We start from the raw sequence: 16,946 nt of genomic DNA, 5'->3' as shown, positions 1-16,946 counted from the left end.
GGATTTCACTGTGGCTCAAGATACACTGACAATAAGTTGATGGAAGTCCCATTAATGGGATAATTGTGATCATCATCACATGAGTGAATTAAAAAAGCTGTCCAGCTTGGACAAAAGGGAGACAGTTTTTAAAAATAGGCCTCTGGGAATTATCAGGAAAAAACAGACTCATACAATTATTATTTATTTGTCCTTTACGATCTTCACTAAAAAAAGATGTGTCCTCTCTGTGATGCAATACAACTTTTTTTTGTTTGTTTTAAACACATTTTAATGCAACTATTTAGTCCAGAATAATCGTGACACGACGTTTTCAGTTGAGTTGAGTTACTGACGTTTCTGGTCTGTGTGTCCCTCAGTGTCCATACCTCTGTGTAGACGATAGCAGTCATCCAAAACCTCTTGGTGGGTCTTGGAACAGCCAACATGGCCCACAGGAACACCAGTATGGGGAGAACCAGCGATATCACAGAGGCACTGACCGCGTTGTTTAACACGATGATAAAATAGCACACCAGCTCCGAGTTGGCTGCCAGCAGGTTGTACATGGCAAACAGCAGCTTCAGCAGGCGGTTCTGGCTGGTGTAGAAGTCTCGGCTCTGCTCCACCTCCTCGATGAAGAACTGCCTGCAAAGACAGAACAACAACCATCAATCCATTCATCCTTCAATTCAACATGGCTGTCAAATAAAAAAGACTTGATGAAATACGGCTGTAGTTTTCCTTGAACTCATTCGTTTACATACACACTCATATTCTATATGCTGGTGAGAAGACAAGAAACTAATGCTACATTAATCTGAATATGAACGGCTGCATGTAAACCGGAATATTAGAATATTCATTTTCATCAGCAATGTCAACAGATTAGTAGGAATATTGTCTTTTGGGACAAAGACTGGAGTATTTGGAGCATGTAAACGTAGTCACTGTGGTTTAGACACATCCTCTTTCAGTCATTAGATCAGTGTCTACCTTTCACCCAGCAGCTCGCTGGCTGTTCTGGAGTGTCTGTGCTGTTGTTTGGATGACACTGGCACCAGCTCCATCATGATGGATGAGGGTTCTGGACTCAAGAGGTTCCCAGTGCTGTTGAGCCTTGGTCTGGGGGTAGACCGACCTGTCACACGCCTGCTATCCACTTCAAGGCAGCTGAGAAAGAGATTCAAACAAATACAATTACATTCCCATGCAACTAAACTGCACTCTCAATTACATTTACAGGGAAACCTTTTTAACAAAAACACAAGTGCTTGGTTATGTTTCCGCAAGAAAATTGTTCAATCGGTTTCGTTTGAAACTCATTTGTGATACATCAATAAGAAACGAAACAACAAAATATATTTCCCTGAAAAGTTAATTCACAATGTAGTTTCGTTGTTTGGCCAAAGACTTTCTAAGAGACCAGACTGTAAAATGTCATCACAAACAGGATTATCTATTCTTGGAATAGAATCCGGTTTCAGGATACAGGATATTAGTGGAGACCTGTCAATCAGCAGGTAGCCCCGCCCCCTAAAGCATCCCCTGCTTTCTGGTCTGGTGGACTCTAAATGGACCATAATGTACTAAATGAACATCATGCTGGATTGAAGAAGACTTGAAACTAGAGATTGAGACCATAAACTCATGTTTACAATGTTTACTGAGATAATACATCAAGAGAGAAGTAGGACCATTTTCTATAGACTTCTATACAAGCAGACTCTTTTTATATAGGAGCAGAGAGACATCCCCAGCAGAGAGAATGCAAGTTTAAGGTTCTTCACTTTTTAGAACAGGAGGTTGCAGCCTGTTCAATTAGCCTTTGTTTATACTTGTGAGGGTCTGCGTTGCAGACTGTCCGGATGCCGTATGGCGTCCCACAATCGTGTCAGTCTACTATTAAACACTACCTAGTTACAAACCATGATTGTGGCCTTTGACACTTAGTTCCAGGTATGAGCCGACAAGTCGCATCTGCTAGAATCCAGCTGATATCATGTAGTCTGAAGAAGACATTACCAACAGTGACACTAAATATGTATCTTTTGGTCCTGAGGGTACTGCCAGAAATATTATAATGAGGTATGAACATGCTCAGTAAATTTCATAGTGTTTGAATGGGGACAAGCTCCCTGTAGCTGTGGACTCCTGCCTGGCTGTGGGACCACTAACTGCATGATGTGGTCTAGCAGTGGTGTCTCTGAGCCATATGTGGTTGGAAGAAGAAACAAGTGAGACACACTCTCTCCCACACTGACCTGTGTCTGGGGGAGTCTGCATCGGTCTCGTCCAAACAAGTCTCCAGTGTGGGACTCTCGCTGTCCTGAGAGACCAGGTCGTCTGTGGAGTCGGCTGTCGTATGATGCTGCCAAGCACAGGGAGACAGATCCAACTCAAGAATGTGTGTGTGTGTGTGTGTGTGTGTGTGTGTGTCTGGAAGTGTTCACTTCCACAGACCTGTGTTGTGTTTACCTGCTGTATCTTGTGTATGATGAAGTAGCGCTCGTTGCACAGAACAGTGGAGGTCTCTCGGTACTGTTTGGTGAGCAGGTTGAGCCACTGAGTCAGTCCGTCCACCATCGCCAGGACAATGGCCAGCAAGAAGCGCAGGATATCCAAGATCCTCTGAACCATTTCACCGTGACCTGCAGACGCACAGAGACAGGCAATGCATGATGGGATATAATGCGACCATCAGCTATTCACTACTTTTCATGATAAATTGTTGGATACTTTCTATCCACTGTACAGGGTAATATAATTCACATTAACCATTCAGACAGGACTACAACATGTAGAGTAGCGAGGGAGTTCTCCACTATGAACCTACCAGACTCCTGCTCCTCTGGCTCCTCCTCCTCATGAAAGCCAGGGTCCTCAAATACATCATTGTCTCCACAACCTACACACACACACACACACACACACACACACACACACACACACACACACACACACACACACACACACACACACACATTATACTATTTCATTTTTCTCTTTTTTAAACATTTTTGTGTCTTTCTGAGTGGTACATCCTATTAATGCATTCAGATTTAATCAGATTAAGTATGTCGTACTCACATACAGCCCAATGTGAAAATGTTCATAATTAATGAACAATTCATTTACGAAAAAGATGATGACTTAAGAAAAATAATCACAACTCAACTGCTACTCAAAACTTCATTTAACCACCTTCAGTCGGTCGACTCGTGTAATATGAACACTTAAGGAGGATAAATGCCATTTCAACAGTCTTCCTCAGGTGTTCCACATTATCAGACTTCTACTCCCTGTCATTACACAATTTACAGACTTATGTACAGATCTATCATACAACAGTGGTTAGAGTGGTGAGATATTGTAATAAAAAATATGGAGCACTCTTTTAATGCGGCTGCTCTCCCAGAAAAAGACGCTGTGTGAACACAGATCCTGAGCATTCACAAGTGTTTCATATGGTTTCATCACCGTTTCATAATGATGACTGAGATCTTGTGCATGAGCAAAAGACAGAAAATGAATTTGTCTGAGTTATTGAATATCTAAAAGTTGTACGTATCGTATGAATATGAATATGTTCTCGCACTGACAAACCTGGCAACCCAGAGAAAACCATATGTCTAAATCTAAGTCCTCCCTCTAGACTTTGAGACTGACAACTCTAGATGGGCGTCATATAAACTATATGTAAAATTTTTACCTGTCAAACCTCATTTTATAAATAAACGTATTAATGAAAAATAGAATCTACATTTCGTTGTTCCAATATAAATTCTTACAATGTAGTGTCATTTTAAAGGGGAAATCTGTGCCTCGACTCATCCAGTAAAATAGCAAAACAGCATGCAAGCAAATAGGAATTCACAACACAGGGTTGCAAAACCAAAAAACAAACACACAGGAATGGTGGTCATGCTGGTAGAATGTAGGTGAAACATGGATGGAAGAAGAAATCTGACCTATGACAGAAAAAGCCTCCCGTTGTGAATTCACTCTAGCTTTTTCCTCTTTCTCTTTTCTCTCAATCCTCCACATCTGTCTCTGGTGTTTCTGACGTTCTCTCAAAGCTGCTTTCACGCTGGTCACCCACGCCTGGTACGCCAGCTGAGGGGGAAATAACAATACACATGTTAAATATTTGAATCATTTTGATACAATAACTGCAATACAATATCAGGCAATTGTTTTAACTGAATATTGTGGCGATGTGACTCCACTGGACACAGCTTTACAACAGTTTACTGCAGCAGTAGACCTGACAGGCCCCGCCCACTAGTGGACTCTATGGGGGGGGGACCCATAAATACACCTACTCTTTTATAACTTTGGCTGCCATGGAAGAGAAGTACCAGCCAACCCAGGTAGTATGTAACTGATCTGGGTAAAGTCATGGCCTAAAGGTGTGTTCAAACAGGAACATGGAGATGCAACACAATTGACAGACGCTGCACCACGTACAAACGTCCTCTCCACTCACCCCACCCAACAAGGTAAATTATGGGTTCTGCCTGTAGGCTTGGGAGCTGGACTCACAAAGCATCCTGCCTGCCGATTCTTGGATAGGGCTTTACCAGCACCAACCCTGAAGCACATGAACATCTGTTGTCAATGTTAAAAAACATCCCGCTGTTTAACCTTCGGCATGACTTCCTGCGAGGACTGCTTCCTGAGAGAGTGACAAAGACTGGTGTGTCGCCAAAACCCTATTGGCAGGAAGAAAGGGCTGCTGCATACACTTGGACAATGGCAGCCCCCTACCCATCAGCCACTGCAAACCCAAATACACAGGATCTAGCCTCCGTTCCTGACATGTTAGTGTGTCATCCTGACGTAAAGCCAATCTTCAAACATTAGTCCAAATCCATCGCTGAGATTGGACATGAAATGTCTGCTGTGGTAGAAAACGGAATAGAAGAGCTTCTCTTAACGTTATGACTGATGCCCGTTTGAGGTCATACGCTTGCTTTTAAAACTGCTGTACCTGAGGTGCTTTCTGACAACATCACGCTGATGAACGCGTTCATCACTGGACACAGTGTGGGGCCACCAGCTGATACACCTCAAGTATGATGGGCCCTGTCCACTGTAGGATGGACGGGGAGGTCTATTTGAGTGTTTGACACTGGGCAGCGGTGATAGTCATGGGGAGGTGGAGATGGGAAACCTCGCCGTCGCGTCATGGGGGCCCTGGTGAACACGGGATCACTGTTGACAAGGATCACCTTCCCATTGACAGTCATTTCTCGGGCCACCCTAAGATCCTTCTGCCGACACGCAGCTGAATGCGTTCACCTCGGCCTCGGCTGTGAGGGAGACCGGAGGCAGCCGGGGAGTGTTGGTGGGTGGAGCCCGGACTTCTACAGCGATGACCTCACCGGATGTGCCGTTGAATCTTGGGCAGGGCTTGGCCGGCTGCTGAACACTGTTCTCTGCTCTTCCAGAAAAGTCAGTAGGCAAACAGCAGTTTGCTGAAGAGACTCAGGGAAGTCAAGCAGGGGGTGGGCTGCCTCATACACTGTGGGGTCAGGACATGCCCTGATTGGCTGGCTATGCTCAGTATTCCCAGGAGAGTCCAGTGGAGACATCAGTATAAGACTGACTCACACAGAAATGGTTTCATGACCATATTTAAAAAAGTAAATACATTTAGTGAACCAGTTGTGTGTCTGACCTCACAGGCGGTCTGTTTCTGAGGCTTCTGCTCTTCAGACTCCTCTTCATCCTCACTGTCCGATTCAAACAGGTAGTACTCTCCTGAGTGGAGCACTGTGAGTACAAGAAACACGTTACACACGACTACCTCTGTGTGTGGAGATGATCTGACGTTAGATGAGACGGATGTTTGTCACCAATCAGCCGCCTGTGCTTGTGAGTGTCATACCTGTAGCATGGTCCAACCACGGCCGGTGCCACTTCTTCTTCCTGGAACGCTTCTTGTCTGTTTGAGCTTCTGGCAGGAAACAAGGAAAGGAATTTATGGTGCCATGCCTAGTCAGTATGAATGTGTGTGTGAATGTAGGTCCAGTCACCATTTACTAGAGTAAAGGCCAAGGGGTCACTAAGATCAATGGAAACCTATTGCCTGCAATATTAGCAAGAATATGATAATATGGTGATAATAAAATCACTTCGTTTACCATAATAAATCAATAAACAGGTTCATATATCAGGGTTGTGAATCTCAGCTTGCTTTGGAGCTCTTCAGCTCTCTTGTGGTCAAACATTGATTCATGTAGCAGAAAATGTACTGAAGTAACAATGAGCCTTTGTGAAGACCAGTGTCGTCTTTAAGATCAGTTAAAGAAATAATAAAGGAAAAAACATGAAATGAAGGATCAGCGGAAAAGAAAAGAAAAGATATCAATGAGCTTTTATGAGTTTATGCTGTGTAAAATATTAATATAAATAAACTTGAGGAATAATGCACTTGACTGTTATTACATTTAACAGTTTGCAGAATGGTTATCAAACAGTGAACGTTGTCGTACCAGCACTCTGACTCCTGCTACCATCGTCACTTGTTTTGTGTCCGTCTCTGTACTTCTGCTGCTTGGAGCGAATCCTCTGCATCCTGAGAGGAGAAGGACAGAAGACAGAGTCATTGAACGTCTCTTTTTGTGACCATTTATCATGTTTGCTGTGTGCTAATGTAAAGTCATGTATTCTATCAGGTCAGGTGTCCCATCAGTCCACAAATGTCACAAAAGTGGTATTTCTGCAGCCAGGAGGGAGTTATGAGCCACATTTAAATAATGTTCAAACACGATCTTGCATCATTTGTTAATTACAAAAAATCTTAACTTCATTATTTAAAAAGTGACTTGGACATTCGTATGTGTGACGCTACAAAAGAAGTGTGTACCAAATCAATTACACAGGTTGTCAATAATGTATATTTAACAAGATTTCTGCTCATGTTCCTGCAGATTTAACACGTCACACACCTGTGTTCACTGATTTAGAAAATAAATAACATTTCAATAAATCATAAGAGGTGGAAAAACGAACTGAAACCATTGTGATCAGGCATGGATAATCACAGAAAGTTGAAGAGAGTATTCACAGTGCTAATGAGGATGGTTAAGAATCTGTATCTTAATTCTGAAAATGTCTTCCAGAAACTGTTTAAATGATGTCACTGATGTGTGACAAACCTCAACTATGTCATAAACTTGTAGTTTGACCTGGTGATTCTTTCTTTCTCTTACAGCCTACATTCCACTGAGAGATAAATCCCACACCTGTGACTCAGTTCAATTTATCTTTTGGGGTTATTTTCAATGCATATAACGTAAATACTAAAATACCAAATATATAATTTGGTAAGATCCTTGAAATTTATGGACTTTGGCAAATCTTTGGATAGTTGTTGGTATTTTGAACTAAACGGCAAAAATGTCAAAGTCATTGGCTTGAGAGATTAAAAGTCACCAAAGTCAGTAGGGTTCATCCTTTGGGGACCATGAGTATCTGTACAGCATTTAAAAATGTAAAACAAAAAAATAGAAATAGGTGGATGTACCAAGATACTAGGACTGATCCAACGCTTCATCACAAACTTCATCACTACTCCAACAGCTCATCAGCTGCATTACTGTGTGTGAACACTTACGATCTCTTGAGCTGTGACAGCGATTTCTTCTCAGCTTGTTGGTGGAACTTAATGTTCTTCACAATGCTGGCTCTGAAGAGCTCAAACCCCCTGGAAGAAGAAACAGCAGTCAGCTTCCTAACATCAGGAGGTAACCGGAGAGCCAAGCTTCGTTTCAGTAAAAAGTGTGGACATGAACTCGAGTATCGTTGGGCTCCATCAACAGATCCAATATCTGTTCTTAAAATGAGCATTTTGAATGTTCATAAGTTCATTGTGTACCTGTAATCTGAAGGGGCCGAATAACCACACTGATGCTCAGACAGAACATTGGAAACGTTCTCGTCCACAATGAAAGCGACTTGGACATGAAGCACATAGAACTCCTTAGAAATGTTTTATGGTCCAAACACTGAATCAAAGTAGAAACTAACAACTTATGGGACTCCTAGCACTCTGCTTTGACAGTCATGATCCTTTTTAAAGATATGTTTTGTGGAGATCTGTCTGCTTTCACTTCCTGTTGAGCAGTGTCAATAAAGAAACTTTGTTCCAAATGTTGTTAAAGAATAAAACCTGAATACTTTTTATAGGCAGCGTACATCGAGGGAGGACTCAAGATTTGATGGTAAAAATAAATTTGGACTTTTGGACTTCTTGCACAGTTTCTGTTTATCACTAACTTTGTCTGGGAGGCTGCTACTTTTGTGGTCCGACATGAATGATGAATTTTTTTTTTATCCAATAGCGGGCTTGGAAAATTGCTGCCATATCAAGTTAAATGCCTCAATCACGTAATCAATGAATGAACTCAATATAAAAACTGATTTCTCTTGCTGTTGACTACCATACATATTTATTCTGAAATAAGGTCTCATGGGGGACACCAGAAGGGACGAAACTTTGCATCTCTATTATACAGTAACAGATTAGCATCATGTGAACATTAGAAACACTGCGTTAGCTCACTCATTCAGCCAGCACACTGTCTCACCTGGAGGCCTGTTTGGCAGAAGCCCGCAGCTCTGCTATCACATGCAGGAAGTAGTAACTGAGGAAGACCCTCCTCTGCAGCAGCAGGCAGAGGAAGCAGATGCTGTCCCAGATGACCCCGGCCTCTTCTACCGGGAGGCTGCAGGTCTTGTCACTCACTGCTTTAGCTGCCCAGAAAAGTAAACACACAATGACGCATGCTACGATAAAAAGGCATTCTGCAAAACACAACAACACTTCTGTAATGGCTTCTGTCACGATTGAATGCAACGACCGCCGGCACCTTAATGCACAGTTCTAGCTTGTTGTTTACACACAGAACTTCCTAAGATAAGCAGTATGGAACACAACACAATAATACAGATGGTATTCCTCATGTTTGCATGGCCGCTGTGGTGTAGTATTAATACTAAAACACTTACGGTCATAGTATCCTTTGACTGTGCAAACCAGGCTGAAGAGTTGAATCACCCAACAGAAACCCTTCTGCATCTCAAACACAAACACACATGCCAGAATCTGAAACACACACACACACACACACACACACACACACACACACACACACACACACAAACAGGAAAATAAATACACAATTCAGTGTTCGGTGAGAAGCTTGAGGCATCACGCATCATTGCATCAGTGTTTTGTAAAAAGATGACCTTTTTGAATAGCATATTTTGATTGGGGTTTGGTTAATACAGTCTTTTGCAGTCGCTTACACTTTTACAATTTGGCTTATTGTGTCAAAACTTTACACACAAACCAAATAAGACACAACAACTACTGGCGATAAACATCTCACTTCTATGTCAAAATTCTGTAGAAATGAATCATTTGAACAAGTCTTTCAAAGCTTGTTACAACCAGAGGAGTCGGCCCCTGGTGGCCAGCAGAGAGAATGACAGTTTGAGGCACTCCAGACCTGAAGAGCACATATGTGGAAATACTTTTCATAGACCATAGTTCAGTATTCAAGACCATGGTGAGAGACCTAGGGCTCAAATCCCCTCTGGGATGGGATCCTGAACTTCCAGACCCCAGACCGTGTCCATACTTTTACTGATTACTGACAAAAGAGTCAGAGGAAGTAAGAAGCCGAGCCACAAAACGCTACACTAGCACCAAATGATGAGCTTTATACGTACCGATAACATGTTTTTAGATATAATGACAGCCACGTTGTACATGATGAGACAGTCCCACAGGGCGAGGCGGATCCTGGAGGATTTGACCAATAGCTGGGTCCCAAGCAGGAGAAAAAAGAAACAGGCGAGCAGGTAGCCCAATCCAAAGATAGAAATCCTGGTGGCCCCGGTGATGAAGACCACCGACAACACAAACCAGAAGAGGTGACGGAACACCAACACTTTAGCCATGTCCAGGTAACTCCTGGAGGAAGGAGGGGAAAAACCACAGTGAGAGGGGAAAGGCGGTGAGATGGTGGTGTGATTCATAATGGAGGTCCAACTTCCTGTTTCTAAACATTTAAATGAAATGTGGGACTGTGTTGCTTCATGACAAGTTTCTGATCACCGTGATTCAACCAACAGCTACATCAAAAAATCATTAGTCCAAACCAAACATCAATATTATCATCTGATATGTTGTTGTCTGTGTATACGTTGGTAGTTAAGAAATATGAAACTGCAGAAGAAAAATACCAGACATACTGTATGTATCAACATTAGAGCTAAAATAATTCATGTTCACAATGTTTATTATACTTCATTAAATTAATCAGTTTAGATTTGTTGTTTTGCCTATTGGCTGCATTTTCATATTTTAGTTATTATTTTTTAATCCGGGATTTTTTAATACAATCTTAACATTGCCATACTACGCACACATTTTTTTAATGTTATATATATAACCTATAAGACAAATATCAGCAGATCCTTTTTACTTTTCCTGAATACTGACTGTAAACTACTGCAGGCAAACATTACAGTTCAACAGTGATTGACTAATAAATTACACAGACAGACAGACACATGGTGTATTTACCTGCAGTTGATGAAGTTGGGTGCCGGGTTAAACAGTCTACCTTCCATCGGTTCAGGGTCATCTGAGTTCTCTCCTGCAAGAACCATCCAGTCCTCCGTGTGCTCACACTCAAACACCTTCCACTGCTGGGAGGCACACATCAGCAGCACAAAGTCCGCTTTGGACACACACAACGTCACCGTCACCATCACCACCATCATCATCATCATCATCATCATCATCATCATCATCATCATCATCATCACCATCATCATCATCACCATCATCATCATCATCATCATCATCATCATCATCATCATCATCATACACACACAGGGCCTATCGACATGCATTAGTGGAGATGAGGGGGCTGCCACATAGTCGGCACTACAAGAATAACACTTGAGAGGTAAATGCAAAGCAATCATAGGGGGATAAATTAGCTGTTAATGACCTGGACTACACGTGGCTCACAGAAACCTTCAACCTTAGCTCTTCTTTTGCCAGTTCGAGACCATTTAACCCATCTTAAGTTCAGTGTAACACTGTCTTCACACCAAACACAAAGCAAATTTTTCGCCCAGTGCTTATACATACAAAGACAATGCAAAGACGCAAAATTGACCACAGACACAATGTGAATGAGGCAAAATTCATGTTATTTCGAGGTCTACGATAGTAGCTCACATTAGTCCAGAGACCAGACCAGACTATGTGGAGAAACCAGAGACTGTCTGTGGTTCCCCAGAGGTCTAGATAGTAGCTCACATTAGTCCAGAGACCAGACCAGACTATGTGGAGAAACCAGAGACTGTCTGTGGTTCCCCAGAGGTCTAGATAGTAGCTCACATTAGTCCAGAGACCAGACCAGACTATGTGGAGGAACCAGAGACTGTCTGTGGTCCCCCAGAGGTCTAGATAGTAGCTCACATTAGTCCAGAGACCAGACCAGACTATGTGGAGAAACCAGAGACTGTCTGTGGTCCAAACAACAAGGTCTCTGCTGTATTTCTAGGTATGTCTAGATGACCTTATTTTATTGTATGACATGTTATGATGTGAAGTACTCTGAGTCTGTCTTGTATATGAAATGTGCTATACAAATAAAGTTGCCTTGCCTTGCCTTGCCTTGCCTTATTTGGAGTGTTGATGGAGCAGCTACAATGTTAGCATAGCCTAGCACCCATCAACCAGACTCCATTCAGAAAACAAGCATTTTAAATGTAAAAATCTTGTGGTCTTGCAGACAGACCTAAACAAACATGGGATAACATACGCACAAAAACTGACTGACCTATGAGATTTTTAGAGTTAGGCACAGTGTAGAAGTCAGGCAGGAAGATCCATTTAATTAGAGCTGAGTTAATCAGCACCGGAGTGTTCCACCGCCAGGGATAGTCTGCAGGAGAACACAGGAGAGACAGGTAGGGAGACAGGTAGGGAGACAGGTAGAGAGACAGGTAGAGATGGACGGATAGAGAGACAGGTAGAGAGGTAGAAGTAGGGACACCAATTACACCATCAGTATTTATACTTTCTACCATGATTTCTTTCCACTCAGTTGCAGATTTCTATCCGAGGCCACATGAGGGAAAATCTAACGTTTGATTTGCACAACGAGCATTTAACACGACATGCTTTTACTTTGGAAGTCCTGCAGTGACATCACACGACATGCTTTTACTTTGGAAGTCCTGCAGTGACATCACACAACATGCTTTTACTTTGGAAGTCCTGCAGTGACATTACACGACATGCTTTTACTTTGGAAGTCCTGCAGTGACATCACACAACATGCTTTTACTTTGGAAGTCCTGCAGTGACATTACACGACATGCTTTTACTTTGGAAGTCCTGCAGTGACATTACACGACATGCATGTAAATGTATTATTTATTTACTTTCAAAGGTTTTTTTCATCCCTCTTGGTTTACTTACTTTTGATACTGTTCTCAGAAAGAAATCTGGTATCTTTTCTATTAACCCATTCATATTTGTGAATGCAAATTAATATGGTTTTGGGATTCTTCTGTGTAACTGGAAATTGATGCAACGATGTGCTGAACATATAATCCTTGGCTCAATAAAAAAAAATTAAATCTACAAATAGGAAAAGACAAGTGTGTGACCCTCTGGAGGATGGACAGAACAGATGTATGATATGATATAACAGATGAGATTAGAGATAAAAGCTGGTGGATCACAGATGAGTCCACACCTTCACACATCCAAAACGCTTTTCAAAGAGCGACTCCACTGGCTGCCATTAGATTGTACATGCACAGTACATATCATAGATGCAGTGCATGTTGTGTGCAGGATATTATCATATACATGATGAACACTATTCGTGTTATTCACTATTAGAGAGTACAGGTGTTGTTGTGTCTTACAGCTGCCTATCAGGACTCACCTATACAGAGAGCAGGCGGTATGCCCACACACAGCACATACTGGTAGATCATGAAGATGGACAGGAAGAGACAGTATCTGGGCCAGATCCTGGCGATATCCGCCCGCCGCCGCCTCACCAAGATGGCCACCAACCAACAGCCATGGATTATCACCAAGAAGTTCATCCGCTGGCCAATCACATTCACCATCATCAGGAAGCAAATCTTTTTAAAAAGAGGGTACATTTTGGGATATTTAAATAAAACATTTAACATTTCATTTTACAACTTCATTCAAGTCAAAACGCTGATGTACTTTTATTCCAAAAAAATATTGTAAAAGAAAAAACAGTTATTTTTTAAAATCGTTTTTTCTTTCATATTTTCTTTTTCCAAAAAGCCCAGCGATGCTTTCTCAGATCACCTCTAATCCAAACTTGTAGAAGGTGTAGTTGAGCAGGTACTTGATGCAGGGTATGAGGCCCTGGTCCAGCGTGTCCCTGGTGGCGTGGGGGAACAGAGCAGGGATGGTGGGGGGAGATCGCTGGAGCTGACGGTAGTGGTGAGCCTGGTGACGGTAAACTGTTGCCTCAAACACCAACAACATCAGCACTAATAAATGGTTCTGCAAAAAAAGATTCAGGACACTCAGTTATGAGTTCAACCAATCCGTCCTGGACTGGATGAGCAGCCTCAGCACACGCAAGAAAAGAAAACATGAACTCAAACCACTAGTTTGGGTTGAAAACCAATGGATCTGTGTATTTAGTGGTTATGGATATATATATACTGGATAAAGCATATATTCCAGATCTTCATAAACCTGATATGTTCTAATCAGAGCCACGTTTTTCACTGAGGAATCCTGTATTGAACTCACCTTGCTGTAACCCAAGACTGTGGCATCCTTCCGGATCCCAAACCATTTGGCCGGATCCACCGGCTCCTTATACAGAGAGGAGTTCACCATCTCGTTCGGTGGCAGGTTGCTTTCATTTGTTAGCGGCTGTGAGGAAAATAAACAAATCAACACCTGACCTCCAGCTGGATCAGAGTAGCATCCTGTCAGGTGACTCTACGATGCCGGCTGTTCCAGCTCATGCTGGTTGTCTGAGCTTCCTGCTAAACTCATACAAACATAGTATCATTTGACAGCAGAAGATGTTGCAACAAGCAAGCGAGCAGCAGCATAACATGTTGTCGCTGCACATTCAACAAACTCATTCTAGCTGAGTGGATCATATTTGGGATCATGCTTGAGAATTTGAATTCAAATTACAATATTTCAATAAAAAAATACATTTAATATTACAATAAGCACAAACCTTTTAAATGTTAAGGAATAGTGCACTATTCTGTGTTTTCTTAAAAACAACTTATTGACTGATGAAAAATAATTGCTCTTAATCACCAGCAGAAGTGTGCGGCTGCTACTGCACAGCATCAAACTATCTATGTGTCTTTCTACTGTGATGACTAACAGAACAGATGAGATACTTACCAGGCTGCAGTTACTGGAGTAGTCGACAGGGTTGACCACACTGAGCTGGTACAGCATCTTACACACGATGATGACACACACCCAGACTGTGGACAGACAGGAAGCCATGGGCCCAAAGCGAGCGTAGGGCATCGCCAGAGACCACAGCACCACCAGGACCAGGTTCATCACGGAGGGCTTCACAGAAACAGGACAGTTAGGTCACAGTGCATCCAGGAGCCTTATGTCACGTATCATATATGTGCAGATGGTTCATCTCCAAGCATGCCGTTCTGAACAAAGATGTGTTACTTGAAAAAAGAAATGCCACATTCATTTCCATTTCATTTGCCAGAACAGTTCTTAAGGTTCCTGCAGTTTTGGGCCTACAGCACATCCACATTAAGACCCTTCTTAGGGGGCCCTCCCACACCTCTACGGCTGCCTCAGTGCCTGTGTCTTCTCTCAGATACTACAGGTTCACTATGTTAACTTTCCAGATAGGTTTGATCCTCTGCTCCACATGATGCCTGAAGGCTCTACTGTGTTAAGTTAGTTAGATCCTGATGGGCAACTTGGCCTCTGCCATCACTGTATGAATGTGTGTGAACAGGTGAATGCTGACATGTAGTGTAAAGAGCTGTGATTGGTCCAGCAGACAATAGACTGGGACATTACTTATACTAAAGACACAGATTTCTAGCGTGTTTTATTCATTCTTTCCTGCCTTTACCTCTTCGAGTGAAACCCACACAGAGAAGAAGGCCACCATCTTGAGGATGTGGAGCTCCAGAAGCCTCCACAGGAACACTTGAACTTTGGTGAGAGTATCAGAGAACCTTCCGGAGAGAACCAGCAACCTGTCCATCACCAGACCCCACTTACTAGGCATCTCCACTGAGCGAGGAAGAGAGAGGATGAAGAGCAAGCGTGAGAGGACGAGGGTTAGACGGGAGAAATAGAAAAACACAAGTCACTTGAGAAAAGACGAGTTCCTGAGAAAGGTTTGTGTTTTATATGTTGCATGAAGGTTCTCACATAGACCAACAAAATTCAATGAATAGAAGATGTTTTACAAGAAGAAAAACACTCACCTAAACCTCACTCCAAATTCATATCGGCACACTTTACCATTACAGCTATCACTGTCCTTCAGCTGTCATTTTCATTTATGGATATTTATATATATATTGTAGAGCGACTGATAGTTCCATAAATATAATGGTACTGCTCAGTTCAACTTTAATTTTGAATTTTCTTCCTAATTTGCAGAATGCAAGAGTTCAGGATGTGAAATGTAGTTCATAAACATAAGAACAATATCATTCTACATCATTTATGTGTAATCGGCAAAAATGTAATAGTAAAAATGTGTCTTTAATATAAACTACTGTTGCTTTCTCACCTTCGTTTTCAGACTCTTCATCGATGTTGGTCAACAGGTCCTCCTCTTCATCGTCAGCAGCGCTGGTCTGCTCATTCCTCTGGCTGGGTTTCTTCCTGGAGGCACATGGGCTCGTTAGTTCTCACAAATGTAGACTTCCTAGATGATTACATGGTGATGGAACACACCACTGCAAATATATAGATATTCATCTGTATGATGAGCACATTCCAGTCCTGATACGTTTTCTTTAAGCAAGAATATGTTAAATGTATCATGTGACCTCCCTCTGAAACATGAAGCTCACAATGATTAGGTAACGTTTGCCTTAGACAAGACGGACAATACAGTCCAGTACACTGCATATAACTTGTCATTGAGTTAACCTAACAGATAAATGTAATATAGTGGTGTTATCCACTTCATAGTGCTTCTTTTTTGTCTCATTATACTAGAATGAAAATGGCTTAAAACACCTATCAGATGTAATCAGCTGTTCTTTTCACAGCTTGGCATGTCTCTCTTCACTTCCTGTTTTTCTAATTCTGTGTAATTCTTAATTTACTTGAACACAAGTGTGTATACGTACATTTGTTTGGAGTTAACCCTGGAAATGATGTCAAACTGAACTCACACGTCAGAAACAAGTCACATGACAAAGAAACACATACTTCCACCTCACTGTGGCTTTAAACAACACCGTCTATACAAAACAAGCCTTTTTGGATGGGACATGAGTAGGCGCTGTGTGGGCTGTGTTACTTGTGTATAGGCGTAACATGCTCCAGGTCAGTGATCCTCATGAAGGGTTTGTGGAAGTAGTGCAACTGCAGAATACAGGCCAGCAGGAAGAAGCCAGGGATCAGAATACTGCTGAAGAGTTCAGACAGAGCAAACGTCTCCAGACCGATGGCTGCCAGCCTGAGGACGACAGGGAGGCAACATTATACCTTCATTACTTCAACTTTTATCTTTCCTAAACTCCCGACGGACTCAGGTAGTCAAACACATTGTTCACAGAGTGGAAGAAACCTGAGGCCTGATAGGGCAAAAATACGATGCACTTCAATATATAAAACTGAAAAAATACAATTAATGACAGCAGCACCAGTCTACTGTCTGCATTGT

General features: G+C 42.2%; 2 protein-coding genes across 4 annotated transcripts in view; one reads left to right on the top strand and one right to left on the bottom strand.

The window, feature by feature from the left end:
- Window positions 1–11,738, top strand: part of zic2b (zic family member 2 (odd-paired homolog, Drosophila) b) — a 214,702-nt gene extending 202,964 nt beyond the window's left edge. The window contains exon 2 of one of the 2 annotated variants that reach the window (XR_014597993.1): window positions 11,406–11,479. The gene's annotated coding sequence lies outside the window, so the exon portion shown is untranslated. Of the gene's footprint in view, window positions 1–11,405; window positions 11,480–11,716 lie in introns of those variants that run through there. The other variant, XM_084021665.1, reaches the window with a different exon arrangement.
- piezo1 (piezo type mechanosensitive ion channel component 1 (Er blood group)) overlaps window positions 1–16,946 on the bottom strand; it is an 87,530-nt gene that overhangs the window by 19,159 nt on the left and 51,425 nt on the right. Inside the window, exons 16-37 of one of the 2 annotated variants that reach the window (XM_084021586.1) lie at window positions 16,581–16,739; window positions 15,840–15,934; window positions 15,168–15,331; window positions 14,456–14,632; window positions 13,835–13,960; window positions 13,379–13,579; window positions 12,975–13,179; window positions 11,856–11,960; window positions 10,583–10,739; window positions 9,724–9,967; window positions 8,998–9,094; window positions 8,577–8,742; window positions 7,604–7,693; window positions 6,480–6,562; window positions 5,873–5,941; window positions 5,663–5,757; window positions 3,951–4,095; window positions 2,816–2,887; window positions 2,458–2,630; window positions 2,244–2,350; window positions 976–1,152; window positions 369–627 (exon numbers count right to left, since the gene is read on the bottom strand). In XM_084021586.1, coding sequence (XP_083877712.1) covers window positions 369–627; window positions 976–1,152; window positions 2,244–2,350; window positions 2,458–2,630; window positions 2,816–2,887; window positions 3,951–4,095; window positions 5,663–5,757; window positions 5,873–5,941; window positions 6,480–6,562; window positions 7,604–7,693; window positions 8,577–8,742; window positions 8,998–9,094; window positions 9,724–9,967; window positions 10,583–10,739; window positions 11,856–11,960; window positions 12,975–13,179; window positions 13,379–13,579; window positions 13,835–13,960; window positions 14,456–14,632; window positions 15,168–15,331; window positions 15,840–15,934; window positions 16,581–16,739 — 3,166 coding nt within the window. The remainder of the gene's footprint in view (window positions 1–368; window positions 628–975; window positions 1,153–2,243; window positions 2,351–2,457; window positions 2,631–2,815; window positions 2,888–3,950; window positions 4,096–5,662; window positions 5,758–5,872; window positions 5,942–6,479; window positions 6,563–7,603; window positions 7,694–8,576; window positions 8,743–8,997; window positions 9,095–9,723; window positions 9,968–10,582; window positions 10,740–11,855; window positions 11,961–12,974; window positions 13,180–13,378; window positions 13,580–13,834; window positions 13,961–14,455; window positions 14,633–15,167; window positions 15,332–15,839; window positions 15,935–16,580; window positions 16,740–16,946) is intronic. The other variant, XM_084021587.1, reaches the window with a different exon arrangement.

The sequence above is a fragment of the Eutrigla gurnardus genome, assembly GCF_963514095.1.
Source record: "Eutrigla gurnardus genome assembly, chromosome: 11".
In the NCBI taxonomy this organism is placed as follows: Eukaryota; Metazoa; Chordata; class Actinopteri; order Perciformes; family Triglidae; genus Eutrigla; species Eutrigla gurnardus.
Note: the sequence above shows the minus strand (reverse complement) of the source record. Positions and strands in the feature narration are given on the sequence as shown.